Source organism: Phyllosticta citriasiana, assembly GCF_038021145.1.
Source record: "Phyllosticta citriasiana strain CBS 120426 chromosome Unknown IWZ02scaffold_8, whole genome shotgun sequence".
NCBI classification, from domain to species: Eukaryota; Fungi; Ascomycota; class Dothideomycetes; order Botryosphaeriales; family Phyllostictaceae; genus Phyllosticta; species Phyllosticta citriasiana.
This window is the reverse complement of record NW_027117285.1, coordinates 823,783-840,763: the sequence shown is the minus strand read 5'-3', so window position 1 is coordinate 840,763 and position 16,981 is coordinate 823,783. Positions and strand designations below refer to the sequence as shown.

The 16,981-nt window shown below is 54.1% G+C and overlaps 4 protein-coding genes across 4 annotated transcripts; 2 read left to right on the top strand and 2 right to left on the bottom strand.

Annotated features, from left to right (window-relative positions):
- Positions 1 to 3,687: 3,687 nt before the first annotated feature.
- On the top strand, positions 3,688 to 4,743 carry IWZ02DRAFT_434048 (GPR1/FUN34/yaaH family-domain-containing protein; the record flags this gene model as incomplete). The annotated part of the gene is made up of 4 exons (XM_066766337.1): positions 3,688 to 3,705; positions 3,757 to 4,302; positions 4,355 to 4,593; positions 4,650 to 4,743. 4 exons carry the CDS (start codon positions 3,688 to 3,690, stop codon positions 4,741 to 4,743), a joined length of 897 nt encoding a protein of 298 aa, XP_066621734.1.
- Positions 4,744 to 6,650: 1,907 nt separating this feature from the next.
- On the bottom strand, positions 6,651 to 7,180 carry IWZ02DRAFT_491468 (bola-like protein; the record flags this gene model as incomplete). The annotated part of the gene is made up of 4 exons (XM_066769747.1): positions 6,651 to 6,822; positions 6,871 to 6,881; positions 6,931 to 7,026; positions 7,079 to 7,180. 4 exons carry the CDS (start codon positions 7,178 to 7,180, stop codon positions 6,651 to 6,653), a joined length of 381 nt encoding a protein of 126 aa, XP_066621733.1.
- A 423-nt stretch (positions 7,181 to 7,603) lies between these two features.
- On the top strand, positions 7,604 to 9,490 carry IWZ02DRAFT_491467 (uncharacterized protein; the record flags this gene model as incomplete). Its single annotated transcript, XM_066769746.1, has 4 exons — positions 7,604 to 7,826; positions 7,883 to 8,178; positions 8,224 to 9,370; positions 9,426 to 9,490. The coding sequence occupies 4 exons, from the start codon at positions 7,604 to 7,606 to the stop codon at positions 9,488 to 9,490; spliced, it is 1,731 nt and encodes a 576-aa protein (XP_066621732.1).
- Positions 9,491 to 14,487: 4,997 nt separating this feature from the next.
- Positions 14,488 to 16,977, bottom strand: IWZ02DRAFT_454399 (putative multicopper oxidase, type 1). The gene has a single exon (XM_066767715.1). It carries the CDS (start codon positions 16,855 to 16,857, stop codon positions 14,851 to 14,853), a length of 2,007 nt encoding a protein of 668 aa, XP_066621731.1. The 5' UTR covers positions 16,858 to 16,977; the 3' UTR covers positions 14,488 to 14,850.
- Between the last annotated feature and the right edge of the window lie 4 nt (positions 16,978 to 16,981).

The window sequence follows — 16,981 nt, the reverse complement described above, 5'->3', positions numbered from 1 at the left end:
TCGAAGGGTCCCTGGTGGTGCCGCCAGTGTTGTGCACGGTGACGGGCTTGCTGCCGTAGCCCCGAGTGGGCTTCATGGTTGAAGAGGCCGTGGCAATGGTCGAGCCCGAGTAGTTTGTAGAAATGGGTTGGCGGCCGTAGGCGGGCTTGGAGTTCTTGGAGTATTGGGCAGACATGTTGGTTGAGTTGTTGGTTGTGGAGTGCGTGTTCTTTGGAGGACGCAGATTGTATGGGGTGCAGTCAAAGTGATGATGTGGCTGCGGGAGGATGGAGGATGATGTGGTGAGGATTTATATGAACAGATGCAAGATGGTTGTAGGATTGTTAAAGTGATGAGTGTTGGAGGTGATGACGGTTGGACAGAGGGGGCTGGGTTGGGGATTTATAGATATGGTGGAGAATATGGATGGAAGAGCAGTAGAGAGGCCTCTGGTAGTGTTGCCGAGGTGTGTAGTCGGGAGGCAGTGTCAAGGTGCGAGCATGGGCAGCGGCCCCCAAGGAAGCCCCCAAGACAAGGCAGATTTGGCGATGACTGTCGAGGAAAAATAGAGCATTGTTCAGTCATGGCCACGAAACAGAGGCAGCAAGGCCGCAAGGACGGAAAAGAAGAATGCAATGACGCAAATGCAATGACTGGAACATGAGGCTTGAAGCTGCAAACGCCAAATGGCAAGTCGAGAAAGACATTAGCTCAGGCTCCAAGGCGGAGAAGGATTCCAACCGCTGCGAAAGCAACGCACTGCCCCAGCTGCTGCCTGAGGAGGCTCTTCTCGATGGTCCATGGCGAGATGGCTCATCGCATCGCGGTGAAGGAGACACGGTGAGTTCTGGAGTCGCGCACACCGGGCCAGCGACGAGGTGAGGTGAGGTGAGGTGAGAGAGGCATTGAGGTGGGTCGTCGTCGGCGGGCGGAAAGAGACGAAGCCAGGCTCAGCCCTGTCTATTCCCTTTCGGGCCAGACGTCGTCCACCAACGACACACACCACAACCTCCGTCTCCATCTGCAGCCCTGCAGTCCAATTTGCTATTTCCATTCACAAGAAAGACGTCGGTTGCGCCTTGCTCGTCGCTTGACCCCATTCCCACCTCAGACTCGCGCCCACGCCAAGCCGAGTGCTATTTTTGACATGGGCATGGGGCCAAAAGCCCCAAATAGACCAAATTGGGAGGTCCATCTGCCGATTCAAGCCATTTGGCGGCCCGCTGACCACGCTGACGCGATTAATTGTCTCAAATCCAGACTGGCAGGCCATCTCTCGGCTCGGTCGACGTTCGGGCTCGAGGCTCCCCTTGAAGCATTAAAGAACTGTCCCAGCCTCCAGGATCCTTTCATGATCCTCTGCAGCGACCCTTCGCTTCCTCCGCATTTTCTTCTCCAGCCCTTGGGCGGATCTGCCGTGCGGGGTCACTCAAATCGAACCTCACATACCACTGGCCGACCATATGGGTGGTTGACTCGTTGCACCACATGATTCATTTTGACTCTCTTCATCTATGCATGCTGTCAAGCCTCAGGCAGGCTTTGCTTGTCCCGGCTGTCCAAGCCACTTGTTTCTTTCCATGAACTTGGATATGCCTGCCAGAAGACCTGCAACAAACCACCAGCCACGACCATACAGGTCGCCTTCCTTTTTCGACAGCTCGACTCTTCAGCTCTGCCATGCTCGGGCACGCCTCGTCAAGGAGCCACCACACATTTCTTGCTCCATCGTGTCACAGCTCCAAGCGAGGACGCACATTTTCCATTTCCATTATTCCCGTCCGACATCAGGCCATCGACCAGCTGGAACTACTTCCTCACACGTGCAGCCGGCAGTGGTGTCAGCATGCTCCAATTCGTCCCCTTTCTCAACTGCGCGACTCATGCAAACTACGCCGCACGCTCAACATCCACGAAAAATTTCAGCAGTTTGCGCCGCCTCGGTAGATAGTCATCATGAGGTGCGGTAAAGGGGGAGCCAGCGGGCGTACCAGGCACGACCGAGACTTGCGAAATTGCGACAGACGAATCCACGACGGCAGTTGTCCACATCTCATCTCGGTCCGCATCTAACTAGATTTCGTCTCGATAACCATGGCGCCTCTGACTAGCAACGCTCTGGATCTGGAAGACGTTTGAAAGCATCGGCGAGTTTGCTTGCTGGCAATCGAGAACCTCGGAGAGAACCGAGCTGGGTGGTGGATCAGCGGCGCGGGCTCCGACGACTTTGGACAACAACAGGTCGGACCGGGCGCATGAAGCGCAGCGCAGTCTGCACGTCGCGCCGGAGTCTTTCGACACGATTCCCACCATGTTGGTAATTGGGGCCGAGCACGACATTGGCTTTTGAGTTGGCCTTCGTTTCAAACCGCATGTTCCTCCAATGCACAACGAAATGTCGGATAGATTGGCACCTGTTGTTCCCGAAGACCGTTTGTGTCGAGGAGATCATGTTTCTGCAAGGGCGGGGTGGGCCGCCATGTGGTGCACTGCACGAGGAGAATATTCTCCACCTGCGTGTTCCGCACACGGCCCTGCACATCTTTCCTGATTCATGGCCGGACCCAGACATACGGAGTGGAGCCGTCTACTGCATATCACAGAAATCGTGACCGCCTCCACTGCATCAGAGCAGCGATCTTTCAACGACTAGTGCCCGTCCGCTGGCGGCCCATTTTAAGGGGTCGAGCAGTGAGCAGCAGCGGTCTACACTGCCATCGTCATGCAGACAATTGGCCAGTCAAACAAGTGATTCGTAAAGCTGTGCCACCGCCCAATATGATTTTCACCGCAACGACATGAAAGCTACGATCATTGATCAAAGTGAGAAATCGCCTTGTCGGTCGATGTGATTGGCAACAAGATGAGGATGTGTGGGGCTGGCAGACGACGACGACAAGGCCAGCGCCCAGCGGACCAGCGGACCAGCGGACGCCAAGCCCGTCGGTCGCTGGACCCCGAGGCTCGAGCTAACGGCAAGGCGACGACGAACACTCGGCCAGGCGGAGCCACAAGCGTCGACGGAGGTGGAAACAACCAAGCGTGAGAGGAGAGGGGAGAGGGGAGAGGGGCATGTGTGTGTGTGTGGCACGCAAGGATTGGCATAACAGCTGTCATCAGAAGGTCCGTTCATGATCATCCATGATGGCACACTCTGGCAGCCATGACGATTCTCGGCAAGCCCATTTTCCCCAGACTGAAGGCAGCGTGGTCGATCGAGGGCTTCCGTGCGCCCGGGGGACCGGCTTCCCTGAGAGAAGGAAGCCAGTCTTGCAAGCAGTTTGCCTCCTTCTCGCCATCGTCACTCGCAGCGAATAGTTGTCGAATGGTTGTGGAGGCACCAGTCGTTTTATCTGTTCTGGCCGACCGCCCCGAATGCCGTCCGGGGGTCGCTGCACGACGAACGTGGAGCCGGTGTACCGACATTAGTTATGTATGTGGAGCTGCGTTGCAGCAAGCAGCTTCCCTCTATATATTGCACGACCCCACCGTCCAGGTTACCCATCCTGGTGTCACCTCCGTCAAAGCTCCTCTAAGATCAATTGGGGACTGTTCTGAATCGCGGCACCACCCCCCCCCCCCCCCCCCCCCCCCCCCCGCCCCTTGCAAGCACAATAATAGTGCCCGCTCTTTAAATCGCCCTGCATCGTCCTACTTCACCATCCTAGGCAATCCTTCTTTCTGTTCCAGCGGCCAATTCTCGAAGCAATGGCTACCGATCAGTCTGTATGTCAACACTTGTATCCGAACTGAGAGACAGTACATTAACACGCCCAGTCCATCCCCGTCACCAAGGAGACCAACGGCAGCAGCGCCATTGACCACGCCGCCACCACGACGTCGCCCAAGCAGCGCTCTCCCTACGACTATGGCGGCAACCCTCTCGCCCACGTCGTGACCAACGACCCAGAGCTGCGCCTGCCAGCCTTTGGCGGCGAGTTCCAGCCGGGCCTGTACCGCGCGCCCAAGAAGAACTTTGCCAATCCGGCGCCGCTGGGCCTGTCGGCTTTCGCCCTGACGACGTTTGTTCTGTCGCTCATCAACCTCAAGACGCGCGACATTGCCGAGCCCAACATTGTCGTCGCCCTGGCCTTTGGCTACGGCGGCCTCGTCCAGCTGTGTGCCGGCATGTGGGAAATGGCCGTCGGCAACACGTTTGGTGCTACGGCTCTGTCGTCGTACGGCGGCTTTTGGTTGTCCTTTGCCATCGTCCTGACTCCTGGTGGTTTTGCCATTGTTTCGCAACTCGAGGGCACGTACAACGATGCAACCGCGACGCCGGATACTGCGCAGTTCTACAATTCATTTGGCTTGTTTTTGATGGTTCGCCTCCTCTCACAATTCAGAGAGACACCCTTTGCTGACTACGTGCTAGGGCTGGTTCATCTTCACCTTCATCCTGCTCCTCTGTACACTGCGCTCGACCGTCGCCTTCTTCTTCCTCTTCTTCACCCTCGACCTGGCCTTCCTCATGCTGGGAATCGGCTACCTCGAGAATGGCAACGGCGTCGCACCCAACTCCAACTGCATCAAGGCCGGTGGCGTCTTTGGCCTCCTCGCCGCCTTTGCTGCCTGGTACAATGCCCTCGCCGGTATTGCCGACTCGAGCAACAGGTACGTTTACCTCGTATGGGTCGACTCGACTCGATCAAGGGCTAATGTTTGCCTAGCTTCTTCGTGATACCCGTTGCGCACTTCCCCTGGTCCGACAAGGGCCGCGAAAGGCGCGCCAAGGTCGACAACGCGGCGGCCCGCGCTGCCTAGACACTGCCTAGGCACGTCAATGCATTGTCGGGGATCTTTGTTGATTTGAAAGCATGATGGTCAGCAAGGCAAGTAGACGCGTCGTCTGTCCTTTCCTTGATTTGCTGTGGTAGATTTGTAATGTATGTTTTTTTCATTTGGTTCATTGTTTGCGGACCATGGCGTTCATCTCATTTCTCTCATCCGCAACCCAAGAGTTGTACAGAGCGACGGAGGACATTTTTCACATTTTGGGAGTGCGCAGGCATGGACTGGACCAAATGACGAGAACCGGGGGCGACCCGGTGGCGCCGCGGAGAACGCGACGGAATCGGTGAAGATTGGAAAGGGGATGCGCGGGAAGAATAAGCCAAGCTGCGCATAGGGTTGAAGGTCAACTCAGATGATGTCAAGACACCAAACTCTATCGTACATGTTCCACATTTCGAGTCAAACCATGTGCGCCACGGAACGCCCCGACGGAAGCGCACTCGTAGTTTCGTTTGGCCAGGCTTCGCAGTCGAGACTCATCCGCGGGCGCCGCACGAAAACAGTGTCGACAAGGTGTTCGCTTCTCGCGTCCTCACGTACATGAGTACACGCTCTGGAGTTGGCGACTCGTCCGCGCCGTGGCGGAGGTGTCGTCGGTTTCTGGCCCCACAAAGGTCAGCTCAAGCGAGGACGACGGAAGCCATGCCAATGCTTGACTGCTTAGCTGCAGCTTAGCACCTTGGCTACCCCATGTTGCGTCCGCCCGTAGCGTACCGAGTTTGTGGGCCCCCGCAATTTGACCAGACGGCGCCGCCCGGCTTGCTGGCGGGTTTTCGTGCTTTACATGGGCATTTCGACTCTCGCTTCGTTTAGCGTTGGTCGCGGCGAGAATGTTGACTTGGACGCCCTTTCGGAATGCCATCGATTGGTCTGGTCTGGATTTGTCGAGTCGCTAAATGGTACATGGGCCCGTCTGACTACCTGCACATCGAGTGCGCTGACAACTCGTTGGCATCGACAGATTTTGATGGTGCATGCTGACACTGCCACACACCCGACAGCGGCGTGATGGGCGTGGCGGGCGGCTCCAAGGACTTGCTGCAGCTGGTGCTGCGGTCAGATTCTGACTGTTGACCAAGACTGATTGTTGCTACTTGGCAACTCCATGGGACGAAGGAGTCACGGTACAAATACGATGCGTCGAGTGTTGGCCAGTGCTGCGCGGGACAAGGGCAGCGGGAGCGGGTGTCCATGTTACTGGCAGAAAATAGACAAGCAACTACTGTACGCAGTCGCTTCGCATCTCGTACGATGGGAAAGAGTGCGAAGTTGACCTGTTGCGTAAACGCCACAGTCTTGGATTGCGGGGAAGCTCAGCCAGCCAGCCCTGCGTTCCCAACGTATATGCAGGCGCATGCGGAAAGACTCCGTCGTGTGACTGGTATAAGCCCTTTGCGTTCGTGCGGTCTAAGGGCAGGAGGGTTGTGGGCGCTGAGGCCATAGGCGGATGCGGGGTGGATACCAACATCCAAACAAACCAGGCCTAAAGCGGTCGGGCCCAACGCTTCCCGGACGGGTGGACGGCGCGCTGCATGTTGGAAGATATTGTTGTAGGTGGTTTTGAAAATATGCATGGCTGTTTTTCTTGATTCTTTTCTTTACCTCCTGCACGTGTCTACCTCGGGCACACGAAGGGACTGTCGCTTGATTATGCCATGTTGTGGAATACACGGGAGACTCCATGTCCCTATATCCACCTCAGACGGTTCCGACTCTTTGACATCCAAATCGAATAAAGATGGCCTTGTTGCTCAGCCACTTCAGCCACAAGCTAGTTTGTCCTTCTTGACCCATGGCGTGGGACGAGGCTTGTGCCTGGCTGCCATCTTTGCATCTCATTCCGTGGATTTTATTTTTCCCAGTCTTGATGGTGGCCATCACTTTTGATCGCGTGCTGCCGCCTTTTCCTCTTCCTCTGGTGTCCGCGTGCTAAGCTGAAGTGCGTGAATGCCGCCTTCTCTAGCCATCTCTTCCTTCATCAGTCCATATACCATCCGATGCCGCGCTGGCTGCATCTTTCCCTTGAAAGCGTCGGAGACAATGTTTACTCTGGTATCGATGAGATGGATGCCGTGTCGGTGCGGTGGGGTTTCTTACCGAAAGTGTGTCTGTGAGTTGTTAGCTTGGACGGCGGAAGAGATTGGAACCCATGTGTACCTCTTTGGAAGTGCTACCCTGCATTGCCTTGTGGTGGGCATGGAGGTGCGAGTCGTTGAACACCTGAAGCTTGGCCGGCTGCAATGTCTCGGTGATCTGTTGTGGAAGCCGTTAGCTGGGTGGTTGAGCAACGGCGACGTGTTGGTACCTTTGCGCGCAGCGTGTCCTCCATCGGGGTCATTGACGGCTGGGACATGTTTGACAGGTGCCTCAGAGCGGTCGAGCGCAGACGCAGAGCGCGCTGGAACATGGGAGCGATAGATCGGCGAAGCGGTGATGGTGGTTTGATGCGATGCGGAGCGGAACTCGGAGAAGACGACAATGACGCACAACGGCGGCCTGCACTTTCTTGTCCGCCCACCAGTTTTCTACCGATTCCACCAGTTTTGTCTTTGCATTTGAATGCGACAACGGAACGCTGTGCTCTCGGCTTCTACTTCTGAGCCCGATATCTGCAGCGCGGCCCCAACAGACCCACTAACATCGGTGAAGCAGCCATGGCGCCGATGGACCGCACGTAATCTTCGACTATCCCTTCCGCCTCTTAATCGCGTTTCACCCCCGTCCCGTCGCAATGTTTGCGCGCGTTGCTCGGACACTTGCGCATTCTTCAATTCGCATCCTCAGGACTCCATCTCGCTCGTGCCCAGTCAATTCGTTTACAGCCTTCAGAATGGTCTCGACTCTGCCAAAACTTCCCGTCTTTCAGGCCCTGGCCACTCGCGATCCCTCGACTATCGCAGTTGTACATTCGCTCTCCGGAAGAACCTTTACCTATGGCCAATTGGTTCACGATGTCGCCCAGGCAAAGGTGCGGTTGCAGCAGCAGGCCAATGGCAAGAGCTTGGATGGTGAAAGAGTAGCGTTTCTCGTCGAGAATGGCTATGACTATGTGGGTGCGCTTTACATAAAATCGCATCAGCTTTCGTTGTACTGCGCTGACACGTCGCAGTGACCCTTTTGTCCATTCTCGCCAATGGTGCTATTGCTGTGCCCATGTCGCCTGCATTCCCCGTTCACGAGTTGCAATATATCGTCAATCAGAGCGGTGCTCTCATGTTGCTCGCGTCGGGCAAGTTCCAGGCCATATCACAAGATGTTTTGCGGGATGGCTTGGAGCATACGCCAATTTCGGTCGAGGTGGAAAAGCGCTTCCAAGACTCCCAAACCTACGACCGCGTGGAGCTCGAAGTGGCTGATCCCAAGGGCGGCATGATGTTGTACACTTCGGGGACGACGAATAGGCCCGTATGTATTGGACAGGGATGAAAGACGCCGCTGACGCCAATGCAGAAAGGAGTGTTGATTCCAGTGTCGACATTGACGGCGCAATCGTTATCTCTTTGCAAAGCCTGGGAATACAGTCCTCGAGACCGCCTCCTACACGCTCTTCCTCTGCACCACATCCATGGCACCGTCAACGCCATTCTCGCCCCCCTGTTTTCCGGCTCGAGCATCGAATTCATGTTCCCCTTTAATGCGAATCACGTATGGGAGCGCCTCGGCGCACCTTTCCTGCCGAACCAAACGTCGCGAAAAGAAAAAATCACCTTCCTTACCGCCGTCCCTACCATCTACAACCGTCTCCTCCACACGCACAAGTCCCTCTCTCCCGAATTGCAAGCCGCCACGCGTACAGCAACGGAACCTGCACACCTCCGTCTCAACATTTCTGGTTCTGCGGCACTGCCAACACCGACCAAGGCGGCATGGTCGGATCTTTCCTCGGGCAACGTTCTGCTGGAGCGCTATGGCATGACCGAAGTTGGCATGGCATTATCCTGCGGTCTAGACTTTGCGGACCGAGTCGATGGTAGTGTGGGATGGCCACTCCCCTTTGTTGAAGCGCGACTCGTCGACACGGAGACTCATGAAGTGATTCATGATGGCGAAGAGTTGACGGCCGACGGCAAGGAGCGCCAGGGCGAAATCCAACTACGCGGCCCCACCATCTTCCAAGAATACTGGCGCAACCCAGATGCCACAGCCAAAGAATTCGTCGAGGGCTCCGACGGCAAAGGATGCTGGTTCAAGACGGGCGACGTCGCGGTGCGGCGGGCAGTCGACAGCGCAGGCAAGAGCACGCGCGCCAGCCAGGTCGACTGGTGCCGGGGCAAAATGTACTTCATCCAGGGCCGCAAGAGCGCCGACATCATCAAGACGGGCGGCGAAAAGGTCTCGGCGCTCGAGGTGGAGCGCGAGATGCTCTCACTGCCGCAGGTCGCCGAGTGCGCCGTTGTCGCGCTGCCCTCAGAGCAATGGGGCCAGCGCGTTGCCGCCGTCGTCGTCCTCACTGAACAAGGCAAGACGGCTGGCCGTGACGGTCGGCCTTGGAGTCCGCTCGACATGCGCAAGGCTCTCCGCGGTCGCCTCGTCAATTACAAGATGCCCACCGAGATGAAGGTTGTTGAGAGCATTCCGCGGAATGCCATGGGCAAGAGTAAGTCTTTTCAGTCTCTGGGCAGCTCGTGACCCCTCGCTAATAGTAGTGGCAGTCAATAAGAAGACGCTCGTAGCTGACGTCTTTGCCGGGAGGCCCAAGACGCCACCGCCCTCGTAGTCGTTGTTTTGAATGTCATGTAGCATTTTGGCATGAGCGTAGAAGGCAAAACTTATCACCTCAAACAGTAGAAGAAGACGCAACCAGCAAACAAACTAGAAATAGATCTTTTGAAACTTATTGCATGAGATACCCGATATTTTCGTCACAAACCTCCCATCCCTCTTTTTCCTCCTCCTTTTTTGTCCATTTTGCGGCCCCATCAACAACGCCATTTGGACAGACATGTTTCGTAGTCAGTGCGCAATGGCACCTCGCACAGCCATGCCAGTACAAAGCATCCTGCCCGACACGCCTCATCCCATCTCAAACTCTTATCCCCGCGCTCAATTCCACCCCGTGGCGACACATTTCGCTCTGCTTGCCCAAACATGACGCAGCTGAATCACGACAGCACACACAGTGGGGAAAGAAAGAAACGAGACATCCATCTACAGCTAGCCTTGCAAGACAGTTCGCCGTCAGGCGTAGTTGTGATACCTAGCAGACGACTGCCTGGTCCTTACGTAGGCGTAACTGCTGTGGCCGCGGATGACGGACCGTCCCTAGACGCAGCCATGTGGATGGGAGACAGACTGCGAAGAAGCACTAAGACGGTGGAGTTGTAGCTATCTATTTGGATTGACAATGTGAAAGAATGAGGATATGGTGTTGTGCGTCTTCTGCTTTGGCGGTGGTTGTATCATCGGGGGTCTAGGTCAAAAAAGGTTAGGGGGAGGTAAGGTAGACAGATAAGTCTGTAAGGGGAGGTGAGCAGGGCTTGTGGCAAACTGTTTGCGTCTCGGCGGTGGAAAAGATGAGTGAGGAAATTTCAAGTTTTTGTAACACAGGTAAGTAGGGTTGGAGGGTCAGTGTCAAGATGGTCAGAAGGGACTCAACAGACAGAAAAGTGTAAACGGCAATTGAACAGGGCGGGCATGCAGGAAAAGTACTCATTCAGCTTTGATCATGAAGAGATGGGAAGCGTTCAAGTCCTTAGCCGCAGCGGAGTAGGGAGAAAGGGGATACCACATCGACCAGAGGAGACCACAACGTCACGTTCATGAAGTAACGCACCAATGGCCTAGCCTCCATGTACTTGTTCGTCGTCAAAATGCCATAGAAATTCAACTGCAAAACTTTGACGGCAATCCTGGTCCAGAAGTTCTTGCACACCTGAGGAAGCAAAATATGTACAAAGACACAAACACCATCATCACATCATCATCATTGCGACTGTCCCGGGAAATTGATGACAGGCGGTTGAACCTGATGGGGCGTAAACGGCGGCACCTCGACCTCCTGAAAACTATCCCACAACGTCAGCACCAACCGCAACCACAAGAACAAGCAAGCTCAACTCACTAGAAAACCCCAAACGGCGGCGGGCCGCCAGCCGCCTTTGCAGCCTCGCCGCCATTCACCTCCTCATAGCCCAGCAGCTTAAACTTGCCAGCCAGATTCTCGTGGAACAGTACTTCGTGGTACAACGTGCCGTCGAAGGGCGGGATGTAGCGCCCGCTTTCGGACAGGATGCAGAAACGGTACGGCGTCGTCAACGTGTCCCACACGGGAAACATGCCGAGGCTCGTCCCTAGGCCGATGGGATCCTCTTCGTAGGTTTCGGAGACGAAATAGGTCGTTATATCTGCTGGTGTCAGTATTTGCGTGCAGGGCCGGCCGAAGGTTGGATTTCACCTCGGATGGAATACACGCCTGGAGGTCCTTTGCTGGAGGGTCCCGGAGCACCTGCGCGCAGAATCTCGACCAGCTCTTCTGGACAGTGCTGCGTACTGATTGTCCAGCCCCTGACTGGATTGAGCTTCCGTAGCGCGACTTCAAGCTCCGGTATCACCTGCTCGAGTGCAACCCATGATTGGATTACCACCACGTCATCGGGCGTGGCACCCCATGTGTGAACCATGGCGTTGAATAGTTCTTGTTTCCAGGGGGATAACTTGGTTGGGTTGCGCGCGACTTCGGCGTACAGCTCGCCAACCTTTTGGTAAAAGACCTGGTTGACTGGGTCAAGCGTTGGTGGCGGGGGTCTCTCGTCAAGGTTGTAGCTCCGGTACTGTGATGAGCCTTCCTCTAACACCTTCAAGGCTTGACCGTCTCTTGTAATTGGAATGGTTTTGCCGATGCTGCGTTGTGCTGCTGGAATGGGTTCCTCTATCCTCAACATGGCTCCATACGACTCTCGAATTTTGGCCTCTTCCGCGGGGGTGGGCTCTAGAGGATATTCCAGTCGAGCTTCGCGCCTTGACCTGGGAATACAGCAGAGTAATTTGGAAGCGCTGCCCCCTTGCCGTCTAACTACGCCTTTGCAATTATGGCAATTGCGGAAGCCTGCTCAAAGTCAGCATTTTTGGAGACGGAAGCGTAGAGCAAATCTCCCACCAAATTCTTCGGTTGTTTCTTTGACGTCTTTGATAGCGGCATCAGTGAAAAAGGTGACTGGTTTCCCGTCGCCGTAGTCGTTGAAGATTTGAATCGTTCCTCCAGATGGTCCTTTTGCCTCGAGAATCTTACCCTTGCCATAGGATCGAGGAACGAACTTGGACATGATTTCCCCAACTTTCCCAATGTATTTGGTTGCTTGAACGGCTTTGGCCAGGTCTGCGGCAGCAAAGAGAATGGAAACCACGTCGGCGAAGATGCTTCCGGCTTCTTCAATCTCGCCATACAGGGGTAGGTTTTTCACAGGCTGCGCCTGATTAGCCTTTTCCTTGAGGGCGATTGGGAGATGAATACTCACTTCGTGAGGTTGAAAGGTGTCTGCACAGCCCTCACGTATCTTGTTGAGCTCTTCAGTACTCCCCTGCAGCCGGACGGTCAAAGCGTAACAATTCATCCGAGCAGAGTACACCAAGCCTTTCCTCAGGAGGTTCCAAATGTCGATTGCAGCGTTGATCAAATTCTTCATCATACCTGGAAAGACAAGTCAGCGACGTATTAAGCCAATCCAAAATTTGTTGAAGGGTAAGCGCAGCTCAGGAACGCGACTGGGCACACTTTGCGCCAGAGGCCCTGTCTCCGCATGATGGCAAACTTACCAACATAAAACTGATCGAGCAACGGAAGATTGTTTGGCTGATCTCCAAAAAAGGGGTCATTTGTAGCCCTCTTGACCAACGCCCCATGCTCGGGCTGATCCAAACTGCGCTTGGAGGGACTGCCGCCCCCAGAAACCCACTGGGCGATACCCGGAAACTGGCCAGAAGCGCATGCAGCTCCACCAGCATTGGCGCAGCAAGGTCCACAAGCAACTTTTCTGAGGCAGAATTCGACCTGGGCTTCGGCGACTCGGGGTTGCTTCAAGCGACGTCCGGGGACGTCGAAGCAAAATGCTGGAGCGAGAAATAGGACGCACTTCATGGTGAATGGATTGCCTGAACACTCCTTTGGATACCCGTTGATCGCCCGTGCAATCAGACAATCCATGCCTGCATTGGTGCTGCATCACGGTAGTGCGTCTTCCCCGGTTGGCTGTGAAGCAGGAGGAATCTTTTGACCAATAAGTCCAGTGATGGCGCTGGTCGGAAAGTGGAAGTTTTGGGTCGGAGGGACTACAGGGAGATCGCCTAGTCTCTCGTTAGCTCCCAATTTTCTTTTCATCTTTCATGATTTTACATTTCGTTTCGTAAACGCAGATGTTGGGTTTGACGATTCCCGTGTTGGCCACCAATCGCCCTTGTTGGAAGTCGTTTTTGATTTGAGAAATGTCAGCATTGTACATGATATGCATTCCACCAGTGCCGTACGTGTGTGTCAGTCTCAAGCTGCAAAGGTTTAACATGAAAGCTCCAAACGGAAAGAAGAAGCTCACGTAGAATTGCGACATTCGATCTGTACCGCAGGCACGAGCCTCAATATTGCCTCCTGCAACCGAAACCCAACAACCACCGCCTGTCGAGGCCGGTTCTGAGGCTTGTACCAAAGTCTGCGAATTGGAATCAAAGGCCGCCTTGGGCGCGACCCATCCATTCACCAACCGGAAGGAGAGTGAAGTCTTTCTCTGTGGCGCCGGGAGAACAGGCTTTGTCGTGATGATCTTGCCTTCGTTTGACCAGATGGGAAGAGTTCCTCCATTCCGTTCTGCTTCTTGCACACTTGGTGGACAGGTAGTGACTGTTTCGTCTTTTGCCACGAATAGACGCAAGTCCATCCCCAATTCCTGTGCGGCCAGCATCAGCACAGATTTTACACTGATTAAGATGAAGAATTCACCCATGTCGCAGTCTTGCCTTGACTGTACACCAACGCGGCAAAAAAGAGCAGGGTAATAACCAAATGCATGGCGAGAGAGCGTTTGAACCACCTGTTTTGTGTACGCGTCTTGAAACCATTCAGGATAATCAAAGATGCTCTCGGAGGACATTTAATGTCGCGCTTGGAACCTTGAACTTGCTTAGGCCTGAACAAACACTTGAGCTCCTGGTTATCACTTACCTGCTGATGACTTTTGTTCACGCCTCCGATTGCATTTGCTTGACGAGTAAGGACTATCGTGCATTTAAGGCTTGGTGACCAAGCACTCACCTGTCGCTCGCGCAGATTTTGATTTTGAACTAGTACGAAGTAGCTAGGATACTCTGTTAATCGTTTGGTGAGCGGGAAAACGCTCCTAATCGACTCTGACTTTTCAAAGTCGATATATATCAAGAGTTTTGAAACCAAGCTTTAACATCTCCTGTCGAGCAACTGGAACCATGCGTAGGTTTGTCACTTTGCGTTGATTGGCAGCGTCAATTCATGCTCCGGGCGCATAATTGATGGTCGCCAACTACCTCCGCTTCTTCGCGTGTTTGGAAAGGAGCGTAGGCGTTGGATTGAAAGCGTAAGTATCGACCTGATTGATGAGGACCACTGTGTCAAGAGCCGAGCAACGTGCTCGGTAATGCAACCTCCCGTATTTTGGTAAACTTAGGACCTTTAAGGCGGGTGATCAGGATTCAGTACGGGAACCACTCACAAATGAGGAAACGTCATTGTGACAAGCACAGAGGCTGAATTAATCTGCGCTCGCCGTATTTGGAAGATTGCTCGTAGTCTTCGGAACTTTCGGTTCCCGTCCTGTTTGCGCAATTATGAACTGGCTATGCGCAGACAGCGGCTAACGACGGGCCAACAGTTTGCCAAATAGACTAAAGCCTTGAGGCCTGAAAGCTTGATCGTTCAAGGCTGCTGGGGAAATCAATGGATACAGCTGTTAACGAGTGATTTTTGGGACGTGCCCGGGATATTTTTTGTCCGAAAATTAACAAACGGGACCAAAGTGAGTTATTGACCACGAAACTCGATAATGAAATACAAAAAATTGTTGCAGCCGAATGCTGGCTTGAATTTAGATGCTTCCATGCCTCGACTTGTCATCCGCATCAGTCCTTTGCTTCATTGGACTTCCCAAAGTTTCCAAACCAAATCTCATCTTTGGGCCTATCACCTCTCTCCACACCGTCCAACTTGCACAAGGAACGTTGGTCATCTGGTACCTTCCAGTCCGCCATCTTATCTGTCCGCGCCGCAAACAGCATCATCATACCTACCTCTTGATGGAATGAAAGATGGCAGTGAAAGGCATGGATTCCGGGATTATCCAGAACAACGCGCAGCAGGATCCAACCAAAACCTTCAACAGACGCCGTATCCCTGCGCAGGGGGTTGAACATGTTGAGGGAGGAGTGCAAGTCCGCCGGTGGATAGCCGTGTCCAGAAGCGAGAACGAAAAACTTGTGGCCGTGAAGATGGAGAGGATGATTGCCATCGTCGAAATTGCTGACGAGTATATCGATGACGCGGATGCCCGTCGTTTGGTAGACGAATTCCGTGACTGGGTCAAAGGCGACAGAATTGATGCCGGACTGCGGCAATTGATCCGGGAGTGCAAAAGAAGCGTTTTGAGACGAGATGCCGTCAACCATGCGATGCAGCGTGGGGGTTGTGAGTTTACTACGGAAAGAGGAGTTGTTGAAGAATCCACGGCTAAGGCGCCAGGCGCCGATTTCAAAGTTCGCTCGCAGGTATATTTGACTGTCGGCCACGTCAGGAACAGGAATTTGGGCTACGGGTTGAAGCCCAGTGGTGTTCATGTCAAGACATGTAACGTCGAGGGCGTCGGTCCAGTCTTTGCTTGATGGCGTATCTAGCAGCTGCTTCTCGTTACGAGAAGAATAGCGTACCACAGCTTTGACCTCGTCGACAAGGGATGGATTTTCTTCTTTAAAACAGGCAGTGACCATTTTTGCACGCAGCCAAAAAGCATCTCGATCGGTTGCGTTTGCGCTGACTACAATACTATAACGCTGGCCTGGATGTATATTGAGCCTGTGGTAGAACGTAGGCAGCACGTCGGTGCCATCGACTTCTGTGACTGCGAACTGGTGTTCGTCGAGCTGAATGTGGAATTCTGCAAATGCCCCGACGTGTATCACACGGATGCGATGAGCTTTGTCTTTTTCAAGGTCGAGAGTGGCTAACTCTGCCGTGGAATTGTCACAACTTCGATCCTGTAGGGTACTACAGTCACGAATATTCCTTCCATTGATGAGGCCACCATCTGGTACCGGCTCCACATTCTCCCTTCCAGGACTGAGGTATTTCGGAAGAAGAGCACTCGACAAGTCGTAGTAGTAGTCTTGAATCATCAAAATCTGGTCTGAAGCGTAGTCCAGCTTCTGCAGGCTACGCTCAAGCGGTGAGTGAACAATCAGAGGACCGTATAGACCATCTGCAGTCTGCATTCCCATGTGGGCATGGTACCAGTATGTGCCCGATTGACCGTCAACTTTGAAGCGGTAGGTCATGTTTGCATTGGGTGCTATTGGACACTGTGTGACTCCAACAGTACCGTCCATCCAGTTGCTTCCATTCATGAAGAGTCCGTGCCAGTGGAAGGAGGTTGCATTGGTTGCTTGGTTCTTGACGTTGATGACCAAGGTGTCACCTTCATTACACTCGATCAGAGGCCCGGGAAATTCGTTATTGATGAGGATAAGTGGTCGAAACACGCCATCGGGGTTGAGATTTGCATCCGTAATTGTCCATTGATATTCTCTTGTTTGTGCAGGAGCTTGGGAATCCCAATCAGGGTCGAGCAGATACTTTGATCTAGCCGAGGTGGTTTCGGACTGGTTGCCATGTCCCGCCACGGCGTCGTGGGGATGAAGGCGCCGCAAAAAGACGGCAGACAGGGCTATGGAGAGAACGAGGGACATGATGAAGAGTTCCAACAAGACCAGCCATTTCCGGGCAAAGCCGCCCGAACGTTGTTCATCGGCTAGAGGCTGACCGTCTTGTTTGAGCAGGGAAGGCGTTTGTTCCTCGACATCAGGCTCATGTTGACCGAGTTGTTGGTATCGGGCGGATCCGACGCTTTGAAAAGACATTTTGGTGGGACATGGGTAGAGCAAAGGTGTCGCGAGCGTGGAGAGCAGCACGCGTCGTGGCAGGGTAGCAAGTGAAGCGGCCCGAGGGCCTGTCTGGATGGGGACGAGGCGAGACGCAGTGATG

Excerpts from the sequence above, each read along its gene's own strand:
- IWZ02DRAFT_454399 (XM_066767715.1), bottom strand. The coding sequence starts at position 16,857 with ATGTCTTTTCAAAGCGTCGGATCCGCCCGATACCAACAACTCGGTCAA.